Here is a 19,781-nt window from a genome sequence, read left to right as displayed (position 1 = left end):
TTTAATTGGAAAAGTATGGGTATATATGCTGAAGATGGGTAGGGGGAGGAGTAAACAATAAGTGCAGATGGAAGCGATGAGGCAGGAAGGGTCAAAACCAATGGGTCTGCCCAGGCAGTCCTGTTTGTGGGTTTTAGGAGGGAAATAGATGCAAACTGTGTGGGGTTGGGAGACTATGAGCTTGGAGGCAGTGGGAGGATGAGGGGGTAGTGGAGATCTCCTGATGAAATGAGATTTGGGACACAATGGCCTGCTGTTCCAGGATGGTTTAATAACAAAGTCAGGGTTGGATCTGAGTGGAACTAGGAGGATAGGTTGTAAATTATGGCGACCATTGTCATGTTGACAGTTTTCAATGGACAGATCAAGTGCAGGTAAAAGGACAGAGGGAGAGGTCCAGATGCAAGGACAGTGTTGGAGGGTGAATGAAGGGGTCTGTGGGACAGGGAAAGAACTCTTGTCCAAAGAAACAGGCACAGAGGTGAAGAGAATGAAAGAAAAGTTCAATGATGTGTCATGCTGGAAATTCATTAAGGTGGGCGCACTGGGGGATGCAGAACATCCAGCGTCAGAGTGCAGAAGATCACAAAACTCCTCTCATCCCTATCCCATCCTCAGTGTATATACCAACCATTTCTCAGCAAAAATGCCGTTCTGAAGAATGGGAAACTGAATTTGAAACATTAACTCAGTTTTCTCTCCACAGATGCTGCAAGATCTGCTAAGTTTTTCCAGCACTTTCTGCTTTTGTTTGCTTCAGATCTTCAGCATCTACAGTTCTTCATTTTGTTTTCAAGGAGCTAGGATGAGATAAAACGTTCAATCTGAACGTAAAGTGAAAAAAACAGAGAAAAATGAGAGGAAAACCAAGCCAGTAAAGAAAATGAAACAAAATGTCAACAGAGATCATGATTCAAAATTGTTGAATTTGATGTTGGAAAACAATTGATGATTGATACAAATAGACTATGAAGAAAACATTTCCACTTGTGTGGTTTTTAAAATTACAATTGCCATTTCCAGGAATTTACAGTGTAGGTATAAGATTAAATGGTAAATGGAGGTTGGGAGAGGGACCCAGAAAGACTCACAAGAAACAGGTTTTAAAGAGAAGGGAATAGTGCATTGAAGATTTTCAGAGGGGAGTTTCACTAAATGCTGGACAAAACTAGAAGATTACAGTGGTTGGGGTAATGAAGGAAGGCAGGGTCAGTATTTACAGGATTTTGAAATGTATAGAGGACAGGAAGCTCGTGTAAATTAGCAACAGCAGGGGAATGATAAATATGATATTGATAAAGACCAGGATTTTATATAGAAGCGGATACATTCAGCAGAACTTGGGGTATATTAAAGTTTGTAAATTATTGAGATAGAGTCACTATCTAAATATGATGGATGAATGTATGAAACTGGGTGAGTCACAGAGTTATCAAAGATAGTCTGATTGGATCTGATTGTGTTCTGAAGGGGACGGTGACCTGCTGCTGTTTTCAGCTTCTAATGTTCTGTTGAGACTTTGATTTGGTTCAGAGGGCACAGACTTTGAAGTGATCTTGAAGAATGATTAAAAAAATTACAAAGCAATGTGAGCTAGAAGTAAGCCTGGCTCAATAATGGTCAGAAAAATAGGTTTAGATTCCCAGCCAAATGAGAAAATAGAGCCATAAATGCAATAAAATGCCAGATAAAGGTTTGAATTAGTGTTGGTAATTACTCTGTATATTATAATTAACATTAGACTCAAAACATTAGCTTTCTTTCTCCATGGAAGCTGCCTGTCCCGCTGTGATCTCCAGTACGTTTTGTTTTCACTAAAATATCACTATTGTATCCTGCTCACACATTTCCAAACTCCCCACCATCCCATGGTCATGTTTTATTATTTGGAGCTTTTCCATTCCCACTTACAATTTGTCCATCTTCAGTTTGTTCTAAGCTTCAAAAACTTCAAGAGTTAAAGTATCCCATGCTCAGATCACTTTTTAACAATTAGGTTTCTACAATCTGATTTCTTTATGCATTTGGTACAAATCCTACATTTTTGTTGTTTCATTACTGATCTATCAATAATCAAAAATAATTTTCATAGCTTCATGTCTCTCAAACTCTCAAAGTTTAACAATTCTTTAATTGTTAAATTCCTAAGAACAAAATCTTAGTTTTTCAAACTTTTAGGATAATTCTACCCTCTCATCCCAGACAGTTCAAGTGAGTCCGTGATGGGATTGCATCATTAGGGGTTGGTGGGAATGTGGAGTTGAGTTACAATCAGCTGTGCCATAATCTTGTTAAATGATAGAGTAGGTTAGAAGGGCTGAATGGCCTACTCCTAAATTGTATGAGCTTTTTACTATCCATATGCAAGAGCTGGAGGAGTGGGGATGTGAGTGACTCCTTACACTGCCAAGCCAAACAGAGCACCAACTCTGCAAACTTAGGAGACCAATCAGAAAATTGGTGATCCATCACAGAGTAGACATGGACAGATCATTTTCTGGTTGGCATCTTAACTGTTTAGAATTTGCATCAATGACTTGAATGAAGGAACCAAAGCTACAGTAGCTAAATTTGCTAATGACACAAAGATAGGGCGGAACTTAAGTTGGTGAAGAGGACATAGGAAGCTTCAATTGGATATTGACATGCTAAGTGACTGGACAAAGGTTTGGTAAATGAAGTATAAGTTTGAAAAATATGTAATTGTCCATTATGGTAGGAATAATAAGTACATTATCTAAATGGTTAGTGATCGCAGAGGGATCTGCTCGTCTTCATGTCTGAGTGGTAAAAGCTTAGTACAGCAGGTAAAGCAGGTAAATGGGAAAGAAAATAGAATGTTATTATTTACTGAATGGAGAATTGAATTGAAAAGTGTGAAGGTTATCGTTTAATTATACAGGACTCTGGTGAGACCACATCTGGAGTGCTGTGCAGCTTTGGGAGAAGGATATAAATGCATTGATAATGGTCGATGGGAAGTCTTGGCATAATAATAATGTCATTGGACTAGTAATCCAGAACTCTAAGATCAGGTTCTGGGGACACTGATTCAAATACCAGAACGGTAAATAGTGAAATTTCAATTAAATGAAAATCCAGAATAAAAATGTTGACCATGCAAAAACTGTTGATTATTGTAAAGCAATTATGGCTCACTGATGTCCTTTAGGATTGAAATCTGACATCCTCTCCTGATCTGGCCGCCACATGACTCCAGACCCACAGCAATGGGGTTGACTCTGAACTGCCTGTTGGGCAATTAGGGATGGCCATTGAATTCTGACCTCGCCAGAGACACCCACATTCCATGAATGAGAAACAAAGTTTCCAGAGAAAGTTTACTTGGCAAATACATGGAATGGAAATGTGTTGCTGGAAAAGCGCAGCAGGTCAGGCAGCATCCAGGGAACAGGAGAATCGACGTTTCGGGCATAAGCCCTTCTTCAGGAATGGCTTATGCCCAAAACGTCGATTCTCCTGTTCCCTGGATGCTGCCTGACCTGCTGCGCTTTTCCAGCAACACATTTCCAGCTCTGATCTCCAGCATCTGCAGACCTCACTTTCTCCTCAAATACATGGAATGGGTGTGTTGTCTTATGAAGAAAGGTTGGACAGATTTGTTTTATGTGCATTGTTTAGAAAAGTAAGATACAAATAGATTGCACCAGAGGGTCTTGAGAGGTTTTGACAAGATGCACATTAGAATGACATTTTTGTCTTGTGGAAGATGCCAGACCTGGAGGTTGCTGTTTAAAAATAAAGAGCCACCGATTTCAGACAAAGATGAGGAGAAATGGTTTTTTTCAGAGGTTTGTGTTTCTGCCCTTTGAGGATGGGTCCTTGAAGTTTTCTTTAAGACGTTAGTAGATAGATTTTCATTCAGCAGAAGAATCAAAAATTATTGTGGGTTTCGGAATGTATAATCTGAAACATAAACAGATCACATTGAATGGTGGAGCAGGGGCTTTAATAGCCAATTCCTGCACCTAAAGTAGGTCACCCCCCTCCCCAGCCCCGTAATCACTTCATCCAACCAGATGTGAAAGTCTAAATCTATATCCATTGTAGTTACTTCTTTTTAACTTTAGTTATTTACCCTGAGTAATTTGGTCAGGCAAAAATGCAGAGTGTTGCTGACTAGCCCACACTTATACAATTAAGTGTCGGCAAAGATTATTATGTATGTAACTTTTATTTATTTTCAATAATTTCTGTTGCTAGTGATACAGAGAATTTCCTCTTTATATTATCCCTTTCGTGACTTCAGGATGTTCCAAAATGCCTTATATCTAATGAAATACTTTTGAAATATAGTCACCGGTTACAATGGGAAACATGAGAACCAATTACAGCAAGATGTCACAACTGCAATAAAATACTTGCTTGTATAATGAGTGCTTCATGATGTTGGTTGAGGAAAAAGTAATGGCAGGGCTTGTGGAAAAGCCCACTGGTCGTCTTCAGCAAGTGCCTTAGTATCTTTTACATCAATGTTAGAGAACATATGTGATCTTATCTTTCACTGAAGCTATTGTGTTTTTTCAAATATTAACATTATTGGCTATTGTTCCAACTCCAATATATGTTGAAGGAGACAGTCTGGAATGTGTTGAACATTTCCTGCACCTCAGCAGCCTCCTCTCTGAAAAGGCCACTATTGGGGGAGTGATCCAGCAGTTAGCTGGTTAGCTATGCCAGTCTGATTTCCACAAGCTATGGCTATGAATAATCATTAACATAGACCTCCAAAAATCAACGTAAGTCCAAGAGTACAGAGTAGCTGTGTTCACCCCATTCCTGCACTGCAGTGAGACCCACACTATGTCTCTGTAAGACATCAGAGCACATGGGAAAGCTCATCAGCAGAGCCTCTGCCAAGATTCTATGGAGTGATTTTCAAACAAACACTAGTGTCCTCCTTGAAGCCGGATTCCATGAGCATCCAGGCAAAATGCCTGGACCCTGTTGGCAGATAACAAAAAGTTACCCCCTTCCCCACCACCTTCAGGCACTGAAGCGGCTGTTGAGGTATTAGATGCACTAGTTTTAACTTTCCAATATTCCTAGATTCTGGAAAGATCCCATCAAATTGGAAAATAACAAATGTGACTTAACTATTCAGGAAAGGAGGGAATCAGGAAGCTCTGTGTCAATTAAATTAACATCTCTCATATGGAAAATGCTAACATCTATTACTCAGGAGGTTACCCAAAGCATGGCCTTTAAAAAAATCTTAATGCAGTCCAGCAGGATCAACGTGGTTTGTGAAAAGGAGGTTATCTTTGATTGAGTTAATAGATTATCTTGAGGAATTATCAGCAATATAGATGAAGTGAAACCTTTTGATGTGGTGTACTTGGAATGTTAGAAGGTGCCACATGAAACATCACATTGCAAACTAAGAGCTGGTGATGAAGGCAGTAACTTAGTAGTATGGATCAAAGATTAGAGGCCTAATAGAGGGTGAGTGTGAGCACAAATGTTCTGAGGAAGTGTCATCAGACCCGAAACACTAACTCTGATTACTCTCCACAGATGCTGCCAGACCTGCTGAGCCTTTCCAGCAACTTCTGCTTATGTTTCTGATTTACAATATCAGCAGTTCCTTCAGTTTTTTATGAAAGTAGGAATGTTGTGCTAAAGTTTCATGGAGCATTGATGAGTCCACGTCAGGAGTACTGCACAGTGTCATGGTATCCTTATTTACAGAAGGAGATAAATGTGTTAAAAACTGATGTGAGATCATTCACTTGACTGATATCTGGAATGGAGGACTTATGAGGAGATGTTGGAGAGGCTGGGGCTGTATCCATCAATGTTAATAAAAGGTGAAGTTTATCCTGTTAAAATGTATAAGATCCCGATGGGGTTTAGCAAGGTAGGTAGTGAAAGGATGTTTACCCTCAATGGAGAAACCCAAACTAGAGATAGCTGTTTAAAAATAAGAGATCTCTTATATAAAACTGAGAAGAAGAGAAAAGTTTTCTCGAGGATTGAGAGTCTATGGAACCCACTTCCCCTTTCAGTAGGATGATTGAAGGCAAATTGCTGATTAATAGAGGGAGTCGATGGTTATTGGGCATCCATGGGTATGTGAAGTTGGAGCCACAATCAGCTCCATAGAGATCCTTTTGCTCAGCAGAGACACCTTGATGGTTCAAGTGGCCTTAATTATTTACAAGTATGAACAATGGATGAAAGAAGTGAATATATGATGGCTAAATGTGCTGACAACAGCAAGATAGACAGGAAATTGATTTATAAAGAAGACTTTAGTTTTTAAAGGGATTTAGACAGCTTCTGTAGGTAGGCAACAATTTAGCAGATGGAGTATGATGTGTGAATGCATCCATTTTGGAAAGAAAAATAGAAAAACTGCTTGTTTTTAAAAGTTATTTGTGTGATATGGACATCACTGATGGGGGGAGCATTTATTGCCCTGCAATTACCCTGGAAAAGATTATAGCGAACTTCTTGAACCACATCATTTAAGTGAAGTAGGATTGCAGAATTCTGAGGTACAAAGTGATCCAAGTGTCGTGGTGCATGAGTTACACAGAATTAGTCTACAGGTGTTGCAAGTAAATATGAAGGGAAATGAAAGATGAAAATTTGAATGCTTTGTTAAAGTTATACAGAGCATTGGTGAGGCCACATTCTGGAATATTGTGATTAGTTATGGTGTCCTTATTTAAGTAAAGGCAGAATTGCATTAGCAGCAGTTTAGGGAAGGTTGTACTGATTGAATCCTGTGATGAAAGGGTTTACCTCATGAGGGAACATTCACCAATTTATGTCCGTACTTGTTGGAGTTAGAAGAATGAGCAGTCATTTTTGTTGAAACATTTAAGATCCTGAGGTGATTTAACAGAGTGAATGTCAATGTCTCCCCTTGTTAGAAAGACAAGTACTAGGACCACTGTCTACAAATGAAAGTTCTCCCATTCAAAATAGAGATTAGGAGAGTTTTTCTTCCCTCTCAGAGGAATGTGAGTCTGCTGAACTATCTTCCCCAGAGAATGGTGAAGGTGGAGCCATCAGTAGTTTAATGCAGAGGTAGATAGATTCTTGACTAACAATGGATTCAGCATGTAGTGGGATAGGCTGGAAGGTGTAGTTTAGGCCACAGTCAGATTAGGGGTGTTCTTATCAAATACCAAAGCAGATTTGAGAGGTTAAATGACCCACTCATGTTCCTCAGTGAAAAGTTTGTTTATATGTCTTGTTTTCCCAACTTTCAAAGTGGCGAGTGTTGAAGGGGAGGACAACAAGAACACTTCGAAGAAACTCAATAGCTCTCCTTGCTGTGCAGCAGCATTGACATTAGGAACTGAAAGGAGCTTTCTACCAATTATTCAGAAGTGACGATAACCTGTCCATCAAGCTGCATCTTTTATTGGGAACAGAGAAGGAAAGGAAGCAAACTCTTGAGTCTGGAGCCCACTTCATCAGGAGACATTCTGCCCCATCAACAATCCCTGCATCAAGAATTAGCCTGTTTCATTGCATGAAGACAGAAATTCATGAACTTAAGTAGTTTGTGTCTTTGTTTCAAAGCTGATGTTGGCTTTTTATATTCCTGAGCGAATTTTTAAATTTTGTTAAGATTTTCAGTCAAGTAACTGTATTCTACACATTGCCCAATAATTAAACAAAGAAATTGCCCTCGTTGTTCTTATAATCTCTTAGAAGGACCATGTGAGGATTTAAATGCTATTTGTGATAAAATGAAAATCTGTCATATTTCTGGCAGAATAAGTAATGAGAACCTTGGCTTTCATTAGTTGCATGTTGTAAATAAAAGCGTCACCACGGCAAAGAATTTCCACATATTTTACCTTCATGAAAAGTTACTGTCCATGTTAAAATGCCAAGTGATAAATTAAACTTGACAATACATTGCAATGAAAAGAGATTTGTATTGACAGTGCACTTGGAGAATTGTTTTTACTTACTAAAGGAAAAAAGCTTGTTGAACTGATCAATCTCCAGAAATCTATGGAGTTGGGATGATTGCCATCCAGGCTAATCCATCTTTCGTTTCCAAAAGCATTAAAGTATTCTGTGTATTCTGTTATTATGAGACTGCAATATCATTAGGTTTTAGGCATTCTAACATCCATCGATACATTCTAAAGTCCCCTTACTGTGGTTTTATTAAATATTAGAGTAATTTATGTCAATATCTTTAATGGCATTTCTTTGCAGTCCTTTTTGAATGAGCAGCTTTTGTTGGTTCATTTACAATACTGTGCTCAGTTCAGCCACAGATCTTTCCACAGTCACATTGGATGACATATTGGGAGCTCTAATTAGTCTGCAGTGAATGATACAACAGCTTAGTGCTGGAATAAGGGACAGAGAGCTAATTAAAACTCAAGGTAAAAATCTGTGTTATAATTAGTTCATGTTTCCCATTCTATCATAGCGCTGGCTGAATCATTTGCAATAACCACTATTCAAGTACTTAATTCAGGGTGAGGCATTCTCAAATGTATTTGTTTCCAAAATACACAACACAGCCTCATCTGGCACAGATACAAGAGGAATTGATTTTCCATTCATGAAATAAAGCTGTTACACATGCAGATGTTTCTAATACTACGGAACTTGTGACAATTATATTTAGGTAGAACTGGCGTGGTTAAATGGGGAAGGGAAAGGGTAATTGAGCTAATCTCAGTGAGAAGAGCATTGATTAAAGAGATGGAAAATGGAGAGAGTGATGCCATCTAAGGGAAAATGCTGGTAGCATCTTTAGTGATTTTAATGGTATCGTGGAAGAAAGGGTAGCCTGTGGTTACAACTGGTATTCCTTCAAAAGGATTATGCTCTTGGGACTTGATTCAAAAGAATTTTTTTTATTGTTGATAATAAAAATTTTTGAAAAGTTCCTTTGTCCATCATTTGTCAAATAACACTCACTTTCTCTACGAAGAATGAAGAGGGAAAATCATCCTTCTCTTTACTTTAGGTGTTATTTTGTTTTGACTGTTTTTGTCACTATCAGTTTAAGACCTAATTCTTACTATTTCCTATAATTAACACAATTGTAATCACATATACAAAGATGATAAGTTCAATGTACAATATAGAAGTTGGACTTTAACCACAGGAGGATTCTGGTCCTGATCTTTCACCTGGGTTTTTATATTTTTCAATTGTGAATGTGTCCACCTACAATTGAAGATATCTGTTCAGCCAATACAAACATTAGATTTTAATAAGTTTATTATAAGGGATAAACAAACTGAAAACCTTGAACATTTTCAGTTGAGCACAGAGACCCAGCATGAATTTGTCAATAGTAGACCATGTCTGATCGAGCTGAATGAAGAGGCGATTGAAGTATTACACAAGGAACTGTATATGAACATTATCTATAAGAACGTTCAGAAAACATTTGATGAAGTCCTAAGAAGATGCTGTTAGCTAAAGGTGAAGCTCATGAAACTGAAGAAAAATTATTGATCAAGTTGGGAAACTGATTACTGCAGGAATCAGAGAGTGGTAAATACCTTAAGTGGCAGGATAAACCCAGTCCTGCAAACATAAAACATGTTTTGAGACATCAGCAAATATTTATTAATGACTTATTTGATGGAGTCAATAGCCACACATTCAATTTTACTGATGACACAAAGGTAAGTAGTGTTGGAAATAGAGTAGAAAAAATCATAAAATATGTTAAAGGATTAAATGAATGCACAGAATAATGACAAATGAATTTTATTGTAGACAAATATCAGGTCATTCAATTTGGAACTAAAATTTAGAATTGCAAATGAGGAAAAGATGTGGAGGTCCATAGAAATTTAAAATTGCCAGTACACAGGTCATTATAATGCCGTAGAGAGGAACAGAAAATAAAATATCTACTGAAATGCTATAATCCAGAAGTAAAGAGTACAATGGGATATAAGACTGGAGTCACCTGGAGGCAGGGGGCATGGCTAAGATGTTAAATTAACACTTTGAACTTGTCTGTACCATACAGTGCCACATAATTCAGACCACAGGGACACAAGAGGGAACTCAGTCACTGGAAGGTCTCAAAATTGACAGGACAGAAACGTTGGATAGACAGTTGGTACTTAAAGTTGGCAAGATACTGTGACTGGATGAGATGCATCCAAGGATTTTGAAGGAAGAGGCAATGGAAATTGAAGAGGCACTGGTCACAATTTTTCAGTCTTCACCAGACTTGGGGGAAGTGCCAGAAGACTGAAAAATTGAAAACTTTATGGTTCTGTTCTAGAAAGGTTGTAAGCAGCATTTACAGACCAGTCAGTTTAGCCTCGGTGGTGGGAAAGCTTCTAGAAACAATTATTCAGAATAGAATTAGTAGTTACACAGAAAAGGTAAATTGAATAGAAAGGGTTAGGGAAATAATTTTAACTAACGTTTTGAAGTTTTTCTGAAGAAGTAACAGAAAGACTCGATGAAGGTAATGCTATTGCTGTTATTGACATCAATTTCCAGAAAGAGTTGATACAGTGCCACACAATAGACTTGTGAGGAAAGTTACAGATCATGGTATAAAAGGGACAGTTGCAATGTGGATGCAGGTTTGGCTGAGTAATAGGAAACAGTATAATGGACAATGGATATTGTTCAGGAGGTAGGAAGGTTTATAGTGGAGTTCCCCGGGGTTGGGGAGACCATTACAGGAATTCTGGCTTTTCCTGATACATATTAATGATCTGGAACTTGTAATGCAGGGGACAATTTCAGAGTTTGCAGATGACACTAAACTTGGAAGAATTGGAAACTGTGAGGAGGATAGTGTGGACCTCCAAAAGGACATTGACAAGTTGGTGAAATGGGTGGACAAGTGTCAAATGGGGTTCTGTACAGGGAAGTGTGAGTTAATGCTTTTTGGTCGGAAGAACATTGAAAGACAGAGTGGAATAGGGTTTATGATTCAAAATGGAATGCAGGTAATTACTTCGTGGTATTACCGCTGGACTGTTAATCCAGAGACCCAGCTAATAAAAAAAGAAATTGCTGGGTCTGGCAGCATCTGTGGAGAGAAATCAGAGTTAACATTTTGGGACCCAGTGACCCTTACTCAGAACCCAACTAATGTTTGAGGACCCAGGTTTGAATCCCACCACAGCAGATGGTGAAATTTGAAATAAATTTTAAAAATCTGGAATTAAGAGTCTAATGATGACCATGAATCCATTATCAATTGTTGGAGAAACCCCTCGGATTCACTAATGTCCTTTAGGGAAGGAAACTGCAATCCTTATCTGGTCTGGTCTACACGTGACTCCAGACCCACAATAATGTGGCTGACTCTTACTTGATCTCTGGCCTAGCCAGTGAATCCTTCATGCCATGAATAAAAACAAGTAGGGGGAGCTGGGTGCGTATGTGCACAGTTCATTAAAGGTGGCAGGACAGTGCGAGAGAGTAGTTAATGATGCATGCAGTGTCCTTGGCTTTATTAGCAGAGTGCAAGAGTGAAGAGCTTGCACTTTGAGTACAAGGCTCTTGTTAGACCTCAGCTGGAATATTGTGCACAGTTTTGGACACCACATTGTAGGAAAGATGAATATTGGATAGAGTGCAGAAATGATTTACAAGAGTCATTCTTGGAATGAAAAACTTCAGCTATGAGGATAGATTGATGAAGTTGGGACTGTTCTCTTTGGAGAGAAGAAGACTAAGAGAAGATTGGATAAAGGTTTGCAAACTCATGAGTTGGCTGGTCAGAGTAGAGAGGGAGGAACAGATTGTAAAAGGAACAAGAACAAGTGGACACAGGTGTAAAGTGATTTGCAAAAAGGTGAAGCAAGGAATGTCAATGCCTGGAAATGTGGTGGAAACAAGTTCAACTGAGGCATTCATGATGTTACTGTAGGAGTATTGGATAAAAAATAATGTGGAGAAAGCAGGAGACTGACACCAGATGATGTTCATTGACCAAGCTGGTGGGGGCATGATGGGCCAAGTGGCCTTTGTTTGCATTGTAATATTTCTGTGATTCTGTGGTTCTGTGAAGTTCACCTTTGGCCTAATGAAAACCTTGTTAGATAACAGCTGAATGATTGGGAGCAGTTCTGGGTGTCACACCTCACGATGTCCTGGAGAGAGTATAGCGTAGATTCAACAGACTGATAAATGGATTCCAAGGGTTAATTCACAAACCAGAATTCAATATTTTGGAATTTAGGATGCTAAGATGTGATTTGATCAATGTTTTCAAACCATCAAAAGACACAGACAGGGTAGATAGTGTTTTTCTTTTTCCTCCTCTTTGGAAATCTGCAAGAGGTAATATCTAAAAAAATGTAATTTGGGGTCTTTCAGGATCAACAATAAGAAACAATTCTACGAACAAATGCTGGCAGAATTTTGCAATTCCTTTCTGCAAATAGCAGTTGATGCTGGATCAATTGTTAATTTACGTGTGAAATTGATAGGTTTTTGTTAGCCAATGGTTTTAAAGCATGTGGAGCAAAGGCAAGATATTTAATTGCCTATCAGTTCATGATCTCACTGGATGATGGAAGAGGCTTAAGGGCTAAATTGAACACATTTATTTTATATGATGTGATGGTGTTAACCATTCCTGGGATAAAATCAGAGAGAGTTCATTTCTATCTGACAGTTTCTGTGAAATGGCTATGCATCATAATATCAACTGTTTGAGTTATACATCTTTACAAATTGCCAACAATTTATAATACTTGTACTAAAAGCCTTAACTGTCATATTGATGTGCAACCTGACTTCCCGGCATTTAGAGGGAGGAAATATGTGAATGCAATAAAATATTGTTTAATAAAGTAATTTAGAAATGTCATTACTACGTTGATAATTCTCTCAACACTCTTTTCAATTATGATCATACTTCTCAATTAATTGGCTCAGTGAAGATTCAGAGTGTAATAATCATTGTATCTTTATGCAACTAGGAAAATGTATTCAGGCTCGTGACATCACACTTTGAGAATGGACGAGGTAAAAGCCCCTATGACCCGAGGCTGCTGACTACTTCCGTTTTAATTGGTGAGTAAAAACCCAGACATTGATCAGAATGTAAAGCTTTAACTGATTCAGTGCTGATGTGCTCTCCAACCACTGGTTACATTAAATGCTCCATTGAGTTTTTTCATTGTCATTGTAATTGTAACCACATTGAATCAGCAATCAAAGGAATCAAACTATTGCAATAAATAAAAATGACACAGCCCAGAAGAGCAAGTCAGAGGCTAGGAATCCTGCAGTGAGTAGCTCACCTCCAGACTCCCCAATGCCTGTCCACCATCTAAAAGGCACAGGTCAGGAGTATGATGGAATATTTCCCATTTGCCTGGATGGGTGCAGCTCCAATAACACTCAAGATGCTTGACACCATCCAGGAAAAAGCAGCCCACTTGATTTGCACCACTTCCACAAACATCCACTCCCTCCATCATTGACATTTAGTAACAGTAGTGTGTGCTATCTCCAAGATGCACTGCAGAACTTCACCAAAGATCTTCAGAAAGTAACTTCCAAACTCACGACCACTTCCATCTAGAAGGACAAGGGCAGCAGAAACATGGGAACACCACCCCTTGCAAGTTCCCCTCCAACCCACTCATCATCTTGACTTGGAAATATATCACCGCTCTTTCAGTGTCACTGGGTCAAAATCCTGGAATTCCCTCCCTAAGGGCAATGTGGTCAACCTCCAGCACATGAACTGCAGTGGTTCTGGAAGGCAGCTCACCCCCACCTTCTCAAGGGGCAAGTAGGATCGGGCAATAAATGCTGGGCCCAGCCAACAATGCCCACATCCTGTGAGTGAATAAAATTTTGAAACCATGAGTTACATTCTATTCTAACATCCCAACATTTAACCTCATGCCTTTCAGTTCTCCAAAATAACACACAGAACCTTGTACTGAGATAATTATAATTTGTGTCATAGTCAGAGTGCCAGACAAATGTTTCATATTTCATATCCAGCATTAAACAAGAACAGCTAGTGTGAGATTATCTGCTCTGAGTATTGTCGCAGCTTGTAATGGCTACAAAATAGGATACATATCAAATTTAATAATACTCTCTTTCATTCTAAACTCCTTTTGAAGTTTTATGTTATCTGATTTCATTTCTTGAGATCTCAGGGATCAGGGAAGCAGGAAGAGGTGGGATTTCTGCTTATGTTGCAGATTCAGGTGGAATTAGTCTCATTTTAGATATTTTATCAAAGCTTCACAAAGACTCATTTGTGATACAAAATCATGTTTTAAAATGCTATGGTCACTAAAAGATGAAAGTCAGATAAATCAGATTGATTCTTGTTGATAACATCAGGTTTAATTGAAAGATTAACACTGCTTTACTGAGTTCAACTTACTTATGTTACAATATGCTAACATTAATTAATTAACTGTTTTATCAATGATCAAACTACATTTAATAAAGACATTATGGTGTGGGGGATAAAAAAAAATAAAGACATTATGAAAATGTGCTTTAAAAAGAGAGTTTCTTATCATTAGGAATGGGATTCTTTTCCTAACCCAGATATTCCATAAGAACAAGCATGGGAGGAATATGTTTAGAAAAAATATTGCAAGTTGAGTCAATATTGCACTATTGATTCCAGTTTGTAATATTGCACTTGAATGTTCATTCATGATTTCATGTTAACATCATTATTCTGTCTTCAAAAGAGGGATGCAGTTAATCAGGAGGACTAAATGCCTTGGTTGGTACTGGAGTATATATATATTCCCATAGCGGTTACTCACCTGGCACCAGGTTTTGGCTAATTCTAAGAAGCTCCTTCTTGGCTGTGGAATCATACCACATAGAAACAGGCCCTTTGGCCTATCATGGCTATGCTCATAGATTCCCTACAGTGTGGAAACAGGCTCTTCAGCCCAAGTCCACACCGACCCTCCGAAGAGTAACCCACCCAGACCCATTCCCCTCTATTTACCTCTGACTAATGCACCTAACCTAGGCATCCCTGAACACTACGGGCAATTTAGCATGGCCAATTCACCTAACCTGCACATCTTTGAACTGTGGGAGGAAACCGGAGCGCCCGGAGGAAACTCACACAGACAGTCACCCGAGGCTGGAATTGGACCCAGGTCCCTGGCACTGTGAGGTAGCAGTGTTAACCACTGAGCCACCGTGCCGCCATGCTGGCAACAAACACCAAACTACGCTAATCCCATTTACCTACACTCAGTCCATAACCTACTGTGCCCTGGCATTGTGAGAGTTCATTCAGATACTTATTAAATGTTGTGAGAGTATCTGCATCCACCATCCTCTCAGGCAGCCTAATCCATATTTCTACTACCATCTGGGTGAAAAAAAGTTACTTCTCAGATCTTCTCTTAACCAGCTGTTCCTCACCTTAAACCTATGCCCTTTTTATCTTAGAAAGGTCTGCCGTAGGGAAAAGATTCTCACAATCTACCTTGTCTGTGTCTCTCATAATTCTGTCTCCCTCAATCAGATCCCCCTCAGCCTCTCCTGCTCCAAGGAAAACAAGCCCAACCTATCCAGTCTCTCTTCATAACTGACATTTCTCATCCCAGGCAACATCCCGGTGAATCTCCTCTGCACCCTCTCCAGTGCAATCACATCCTTCCTATAATATGGCAACCAGAATTGCACACAGTATTCTATCTGTGGCCTTACCAATGTTTTATGAAGTTGTAACAAGACTTCCTTGATCCTATATCCTGCGTCTGGCTAATGAAGGCAAGCATTCTGCATACCGCCATCACCAGCCTGTCTAAAGACTCAAACACCAAGGTCCTTTTGTTCCCCAGTATTTGCAAAGGACTTACCATTCATTATGTATATCATTTTCTGATTTGACCTCCCAAAATGTATCACCTTGCACTTATCAGGATTAAATTTCATCTACTATTGCTGTGTCCAATTTACCAGCTGATCAATATCAAACTCTAGCCTGAGACAATCGTCTTCACTATCAACAGTATTACCAATTTTTGTGTCATCTACAAACTTACTAATTCTACCTTCGATGTTCACACCCAAGTAGTCAATGTAAATCATCAAGTTTCTTCAGTGAGGGAGTGGGAGGGGACGTAGTTTTTATTTGCTACTTTAATGAGATGTGGGCATTGCTGACAGGGTTACTATTTATTGCTGTCACCAAGAAGACAGTTATCATGAGTTGAGTAGCCCCTGGGCATCACTGAGCAAGTTGTTGCTGAACAGTTGCTGCTTGATAGCACTGTTAATATCACCTTCCCCCATCACTTTTAAGATTAGATTCCCTTCAGTATGGAAACAGCCCTTTGGCCTATCAAGTCCACACCAACCCTCTGAAAAGCGACCAACCCAGACCCAATCCCCCATCCTACATTTACCCCTGCCGAATACACCTAACACTATGGGCAATTTACCATGGCCACAGAATATAAATTTCCCCTTTTGTTTTTAGCACAACCAAATATTCCCTGTAATTTAATGCTATCCTTTAAATCGACATCCAAATCTCTGACAGCCAATCTGAAATGGCTCTCAACTTCCATTACCTTCTTGTCTCAGCCTAATCCTAGCACAGTGGCATGGTGGCACAGTGGTAACTATTAATCTTAGAACTATCTCTCATGATGCGAGTCTTTCTGGAAATTCTCTCTCTTGTGCAAGTTAAATGAATCTTCCCGCCTCATCTCAAATCCTTACAAATTTTGTCTTCACAATCTGAACACAAGCTCCCACCACATTCCTGGAGAGTGTGTGACCAAGACTTTCAGACTTTAGTTCTAGTTTTCACAGAATTGTTAGTCTTTACGAAGGGAAAGGTTTCGATATCTGGGTCAACAAGAATCACAAGACGACTAGGCAAAAGTGAGGACTGCAGATGCTGGAAACCAGAGTTTAGATCAGAGTGGTGCTGGAAAAACACAACAGGTCAGGCAGCATCTGAGGAGCAAGAAAATCGACGTTTCAGGAAGGGCTTCCTGATGAAGGGCTTTTGCCCGAAACATCGATTTTCCTGCTCCTCGGACGCTGCCTGACCTGACGTGTTTTTCCAGCACCACTCATGAATCACAAGAATCTTGTAATCAGGTAGAAATTCTGAGAAACTATTCACAGAACACTAACTGTTTGGCCATTAAAATCCAATGTTCCTAACATCTTCTTAGAATTTTGGAGACTAATTGGCTGTAAGCATCTTTTCCAAACGTAAGTAGCTTATATCATCTTCCGAGCAAAGCAGCCTGGGTCTCCTTTTGGATTTGAACTTTTGTTTTGTTCTTTTGTGGGATGAGGGTGTCGCTGGCCACATTTATTGCCCATTCCTAATGAGTGTTAACCACATTGCTGTGGGTTTGGACTCAAATATGGGCCAGATCAGGTTAAGATGGCAGATTCCCTTCTCTAAAGGATATTAGTGAACCAGGTGGATTTTTCCAACAATCATCAATTGTCATCATTAGAGTCTTAATTCCAGATTTTGTTTTCTTGAATTCAAATTCCACCATCTGCCAGGTAGGATTTGAATTCTGGTCCCCAGAACGTCAGGGTCTCCACACTAACAGGTCATCACCTCCCCCTTCACCCACTCAGGTCAGAATAAGCCACATGACATAACCCTATTTAACCTAGATTAAAGACACAAACCCAAAACATAGCCATTCTATAAAAACCCCATACTTAAAACACTTATCTTAATGACAGTTTAAGAATACATTTTCATGATTATCATCATTGAATGTCTGTTAAATATAAATGTGCATGTTCAGCACCTGCTCTCAGTACCAGATAAAGATCTAACAGTTACTGTCAATGATTGGGGATTCATAAATAAGCTCCCGCCCTCATTCCTACTTCTTCACACATGACTTAAAAACTCATGTAAGAACACAACATAAGGTATATGATTAAAGGAAAGTGCTGTTACTGATATAAATATGTATTTCTCAGGTGTAAGCAAAAGGTCTTTAAACTATTTGGCTTTGGTCCAATTAATATTACTCCTCTTCAATTTGTTTGTTAGTCATCTTTATTTTAAGTCCATTCCCTTCATATTTAGCCATAGAGTCATAGAGATGTACAGCACGGAAACAGACACTTTTGTCCAACTCATCCAAGCTGACCAGATATCCTAAATTAATCTAATCCCATTTGCCAGCACTTGGTCCCTATCTCTCTAAATCCTTCCTATTCATGTAACCATCCAGATGTCTTTTAAATGTTGCAATTGTACCAGCCTCCACCATCACCTCCTGGCATTTCATTCCATACATGCACCACCCTTTGTGTGAAAAAGTTGCCTCTTCAGTCCCTTTTACTGCTATTGTCCTTGTCTGGACTTATTTATGTATATCTCCAAATCTATGTGACTCCAAACCACTCTTCACAATATCTCAGTAGGCCTTTCGCAGTCAAGACAACTTGGAGTGGGAAACAGATTCTAGCCTTGCCAGTGACACCACAGTCTGAGATTTTTTTTAAAAAAAAGGTCTTTGTCATTCCAATGATATCTGCAACTGTCATTCCTGACAACACACCTTGCTGCTTTTTGTGTTAGGGTAAACCTCTGCTAAATTGAAATGTTCCCTTCAAAACCGAAAGTTGCTTTTTATTTGACGGGTTTTGAGTTCCATAATGCCATTAAGTCACTTTCATATTGTCCCCAGATATACAAGAAATCTAATATTAACAAAGTCTCCATCATAAATCTGGATCTGGAAAGCAAAATAAACAATCCTTGCACTCTGACGTGTTGCATTATTTTCCTGGTCACGTTGATATTCTCCAGAGTTTGGGCTTTTATTATTCCATTGAAATCGATAAACCCTGAGCCAGCAGCAACTAATTCCAGTCAGTACAGAAAAGCGAGCAAGTGAAAGGAACAGTGGGAGAGGTAGGAAAGGGATTGTCAGCAAAACAATGTGATAAAATATTGGGGGAAGGTTTCTGCTGTAATGAAAAAATAAGAGATCAGTTGAGTTTTCTCAATAATTAACAATCTACAAATAAAGGTACATTCTGAGAAACAGGAGATTTAAAAACGTTGACGTCTTACAGTTGTGTTCACAAGTCATTGATAGTGAAATTTGTTTTTTTTTATAAAACAAAAAGAGCAAATAGACTGAAGATGTAAAGTATAATTTACATCACTTCTATATTCCTCATTACCTCCCACCACTTATTCTTCAAAACACTTATTTCTGAGCTGTCTCTTGAAGAAAACTCTTAGGATGGAATGTTAGCATTTTGGAGGTGGTGAGAAGGGGAAATAATGGGAATCGGATAGATATTCACCCCCTTCCATCACTTCACCGATTACGTTTACACAATTATAGAATTCCCACAACATGGAAGCAGACCATTTGGCCCATCGGGTCCACACTGACCCTCTGAAATACTTCCCACCCTGACCCCCCACCCTTTGCCATGGCTAATCCACTTAGTCTACACATCCCTGGACAATTTAGCATGGCCAATCCATCTGACCTGCATACCTTTAGACTGTGGGAAGAAGCTGGAGCACCTGGAGGAAACCCACTCAGAAACAGGGAGAATGTGTAAAGTCCATGCAGTCACCTGAGATGGGATCGAACGAGGGTTCCTGGCGCTTGGGCTAACCACTGTGCCAACAGGCCACCCCTGTGAAAAGCTCCCTGGGGAGTTTTCCCAACCTTCCAACCATTATATCCCTGTGGTGGGCAATGAATTGCTAGTTTAGAACCACAAATTACATCCCCCCCTCCCCCCCAACCTGATTACAGGCAGTCCTTGGGGTCTGAGCAGGTTCTGTTCTGGAGTCT

At 39.3% G+C, this 19,781-nt stretch overlaps 1 protein-coding gene across 5 annotated transcripts in view; it reads left to right on the top strand.

The window, feature by feature from the left end:
* sema3ab (sema domain, immunoglobulin domain (Ig), short basic domain, secreted, (semaphorin) 3Ab) overlaps positions 1-19,781 on the top strand; it is a 411,101-nt gene that overhangs the window by 308,038 nt on the left and 83,282 nt on the right. For all 5 annotated transcript variants that reach the window (XM_043714218.2, XM_043714215.2, XM_087999317.1 and 2 more), the window contains one exon: positions 12,930-13,023. In XM_043714218.2, the coding sequence (XP_043570153.1) occupies positions 12,930-13,023 (94 nt within the window). The remainder of the gene's footprint in view (positions 1-12,929; positions 13,024-19,781) is intronic.

The sequence above is a fragment of the Chiloscyllium plagiosum genome, unplaced genomic scaffold (assembly GCF_037043375.1).
Source record: "Chiloscyllium plagiosum isolate Xiang-an unplaced genomic scaffold, Cpla_swu_hap1 HiC_scaffold_23, whole genome shotgun sequence".
Lineage (NCBI taxonomy): Eukaryota > Metazoa > Chordata > Chondrichthyes > Orectolobiformes > Hemiscylliidae > Chiloscyllium > Chiloscyllium plagiosum.
The sequence above is the reverse complement of the archived record's forward strand: the minus strand, read 5'-3'. Positions and strand labels throughout refer to the sequence as shown.